The 4,358-nt window shown below is 47.9% G+C and overlaps 1 protein-coding gene across 1 annotated transcript in view; it reads right to left on the reverse strand.

The window, feature by feature from the left end:
* Window positions 1-1,095, reverse strand: part of LOC143282458 (protein Wnt-4-like) — a 106,430-nt gene extending 105,335 nt beyond the window's left edge. The window contains exon 1 of the mRNA XM_076588101.1: window positions 946-1,095. Within this exon, the coding sequence (XP_076444216.1) occupies window positions 946-1,037 (92 nt within the window). The 5' untranslated portion in view covers window positions 1,038-1,095. The remainder of the gene's footprint in view (window positions 1-945) is intronic.
* Between the last annotated feature and the right edge of the window lie 3,263 nt (window positions 1,096-4,358).

Raw genomic sequence — 4,358 nt, forward strand, 5'->3', positions numbered from 1 at the left:
CATACAGGCAGACAGAAAGATGGGAGGGCATACAGACAGAGAGATGGGCAGACATACAGACAAACAGAGAGATGGGCAGACATACAGACAGAGAGACGGACAGACAAACAGACATAGAGACAGACGTACAGACAGACAGAGAGACGGACAGACAGAGAGATGGGCAGACATACAAACAGACAGAGAGACGGACAGACAGAAAGATGGGCAGACATACAGACAAACAGACAGAGAGACGGACAGACGTACAGACAGACCGAGAGATGAGCAGACATACAAACAGACAGAGAGATGAGCAGACATACAGACAAACAGACAGAGAGATGGACAGATATACAGACAGAGAGATGGACAGACATACAGACAGAAAGATGGGCAGACATGCAGACAGAGAGATGGGCAGACATATAGACAGACAGACAGACAGACACTCACAAGCTGAGAGAGACCGGGAGAGGAGGGAGGGGAGGGAGATACAGAGTGAGACAGAGGCAGAAGGCAAGTGCAGACATGCTCACACACACACACACACACACACACACACACAAAGGTAGAGAGAGACAGACATTCACAGGCACAAAGAGAGACAGAGACTGATGCAGAGAGACACAGAGAGAGACAGACAGCGAGAGATACTGGGACACACACACACACACACACACACACACACAGAACACACACACACACACAGAAATAGAGAGACAGGCATTCACAGCCACAGAGCGAGACAGACAGACAGACAGACAGACAGACAGACACACACACACACACACATACACACACAGAGGAACACACACACACACACACACAACACAACACAACCCACCCCCATCCGCCCCCACCCTCCCCACACACACACCCCACATCGCCGCCCCACCCCCAACCCCCATCCCCACATACCCGCCCACACACCCACACGACACACAGATAGTTTAACTCACTCACCACCAGGAAGCGTTGACCAGCCTGAGGAGGACAGAGAGCAGCACGGCGAGGCGGACCGGCAAGGAGCATTGTAGGAAGTGGTACTCCCTCATGACTGTAGTGACGAGACGTGACGGACTTGTAGACCTGTAGTAATAGTAGTAGTAGTAGTAGTAGTAGTAGTGGTAGCAGTAGCTCCAGTAGTGGAATCCCTCTTCACGATCCGACCATCCCTATACTACTAACTAGTACTACTAGAGACTGGCCTGCCTGCTGGTGGTGGTGCTGGTGGTGGTGGTGGTGGTGGTGTGTGGGGGGGGGGGGGGGATTCTAATCCACACCACTCTCCTGCACGAACAGACGTTTCACACAGCAGGGGAAAGAGGGAGTGGTCAGTGGTGGTGGGGGATTTTTTCCACACACGCACACACACACACACACACAAAAAAAAAAGAGAGAAAAAAAAGAGAAAACAATAAAAAGAAAAAAAAAAATTGAGAAGAATGAAATTAAAAATAAAAAGAATGAAGTAAAATAAAATAAAATGAAATAAAACAATAGAAACTAAAAAAAAAAAAAAAAAAAAAAAATCACCAACACAGACCACTGCTAGTTGACAGGTGGGGTGGGTGGCTGGGTGGCTGGGTGGCTGGGTGGGGTGCACAGGTTGAGTTGGATGGAATCTGCGTTGTTGACGAGAATCTGTGCTGTTGACCACACTGTGCTGTTGACGACACTCTGTGCTCAGTGTTGACGACAACCTGTGTTGTTGACGACACTGTGTGCTGTTGCTGACAACCTGTGTTGTTGACGACACTGTATGCTGTTGCTGACAACCTGTGTTGTTGACGACACTGTGTGCTGTTGCTGACAACCTGTGTTGTTGACGACACTGTGTGCTGTTGCTGACAACCTGTGTTGTTGACGACACTGTATGCTGTTGCTGACAACCTGTGTTGTTGACGACACTGTGTGCTGTTGCTGACAACCTGTGTTGTTGACGACACTGTGTGCTGTTGCTGACAACCTGTGTTGTTGACGACACTGTGTGCTGTTGCTGACAACCTGTGTTGTTGACGACACTGTATGCTGTTGCTGACAACCTGTGTTGTTGACGACACTGTGTGCTGTTGCTGACAACCTGTGTTGTTGACGACACTGTATGCTGTTGCTGACAACCTGTGTTGTTGACGACACTGTATGCTGTTGCTGACAACCTGTGTTGTTGACGACACTGTGTGCTGTTGCTGACAACCTGTGTCGTTGACGACACTGTATGCTGTTGCTGACAACCTGTGTTGTTGACGACACTGTATGCTGTTGCTGACAACCTGTGTTGTTGACGACACTGTGTGCTGTTGCTGACAACCTGTGTCGTTGACGACACTGTGTGCTGTTGACGACAACCTGTGTTGTTGACGACACTGTATGCTGTTGCTGACAACCTGTGTTGTTGACGACACTGTATGCTGTTGCTGACAACCTGTGTTGTTGACGACACTGTATGCTGTTGCTGACAACCTGTGTTGTTGACGACACTGTATGCTGTTGCTGACAACCTGTGTTGTTGACGACACTGTATGCTGTTGCTGACAACCTGTGTTGTTGACGACACTGTATGCTGTTGCTGACAACCTGTGTTGTTGACGACACTGTATGCTGTTGCTGACAACCTGTGTTGTTGACGACACTGTATGCTGTTGCTGACAACCTGTGTTGTTGACGACACTGTATGCTGTTGCTGACAACCTGTGTCGTTGACGACACTGTGTGCTGTTGCTGACAACCTGTGTTGTTGACGACACTGTATGCTGTTGACGACAACCTGTGTTGTTGACGACACTGTATGCTGTTGCTGACAACCTGTGTTGTTGACGACACTGTATGCTGTTGACGACAACCTGTATTGTTGACGACACAGTATGCTGTTGCTGACAACCTGTGTTGTTGACGACACTGTACGTTGTTGACGACAACCTGTGTTGTTGACGACACTATGCTGTTGACGACAACCTGTGTTTTTGACGACACTGTACGTTGTTGACGACAACCTGTGTTGTTGACGACAACCTGTGTTGTTGCCGACAATCTGTGTTGTTGACAATCTAAGCTGTTGTTGCTTAATGTTGACGTCAAACCCTGGGTTGTTGACGACACTATGCTGTTGACGACAACCTGTGTCGTTGACGACACTGTACGTTGTTGACGACAACCTGTGTTGTTGACGCCACTGTGTGTTGTTGCCGACAATCTGTGTTGTTGACAATCTAAGCTGTTGTTGCTTAATGTTGACGTCAAACCCTGGGTTGTTGACGACACTATGCTGTTGACGACAACCTGTGTCGTTGACGACACTGTACGTTGTTGACGACAACCTGTGTTGTTGACGCCACTGTGTGTTGTTGCCGACAATCTGTGTTGTTGACAATCTAAGCTGTTGTTGCTTAATGTTGACGTCAAACCCTGGGTTGTTGACGACTGCTTGTCTGCTCTGTTGACAGTAGGCTAGTGAGTTTGTTGACAAAAAAAAAAATGTTTGGGGTGAGGCAAACCAAGGAATGGTACCCACACCTAGCAACACACGCTGCAGGTTACGACCGGTGATGCATAAGCACACACCCACACTCACAGTGAAGTTTCTGGCCACATTTGTCTTTTTCTTTCCTTTCTTTCCTTTTCTTTTCTTTTAATAAATCAGTTCAGAGGCTCTGGTCGTTTCCTTACAATGGCGAATGGTGTTAGTGGGGCTGTTTTTTGTTTGTTGTTGTTTTTTTCAGTGGCAACACTTTTTTTTTGTCCTGATAAAAACTTTTTGTTTGTTTGTATTATACTGGCAACACTTACTGGTGTTTACCGTCAACAAGACTCTGGTGGGTGTCTCCGCCCTCCAACCATGAAAACAGAGAATGATGACAGACTGATCAGTACAACTTCTTATAACAATGAGAGCCTTCAGCAGATCAACACGTCCCACGATGTTGCGACGACATGCTCGCACACCCACCACAAAGTGTTTGGTTTGTTGTTTTTTTGTTTTTTTTGTTTTCTAAGTCCAAGAGGCAAAGACTAACAGTTCACAACCACCAGCACTGACACTTATTATGATGACATGACACACACCGTCAACTGTCAGTGCCGTGTTCCGTATTTAACATGCGAGAACCCCGCTACCTGTATTGAACCCAACAGCTCTGAAGTAGTCATCATCACGTGTCGTCACACCACGGGTTCTTCCCCAAGAGTCACCCCGGCGGCAAAACTCCAGTAAATCGTGAAGACTTTGTGGCACCCACCACCCGTTACTGTGTACTTGTGACGAAACAATCCGTCCTTTGATCACGTGCAACACACTGGTCGTACAGTCTGCCTGAATGTCTTGTCACGGCCGGGTCACTTGCAGCCAGAGATACACGCCTTCACCACGACACCGTTCG

Source organism: Babylonia areolata, chromosome 5 (genome assembly GCF_041734735.1).
Source record: "Babylonia areolata isolate BAREFJ2019XMU chromosome 5, ASM4173473v1, whole genome shotgun sequence".
NCBI lineage: Eukaryota > Metazoa > Mollusca > Gastropoda > Neogastropoda > Buccinidae > Babylonia > Babylonia areolata.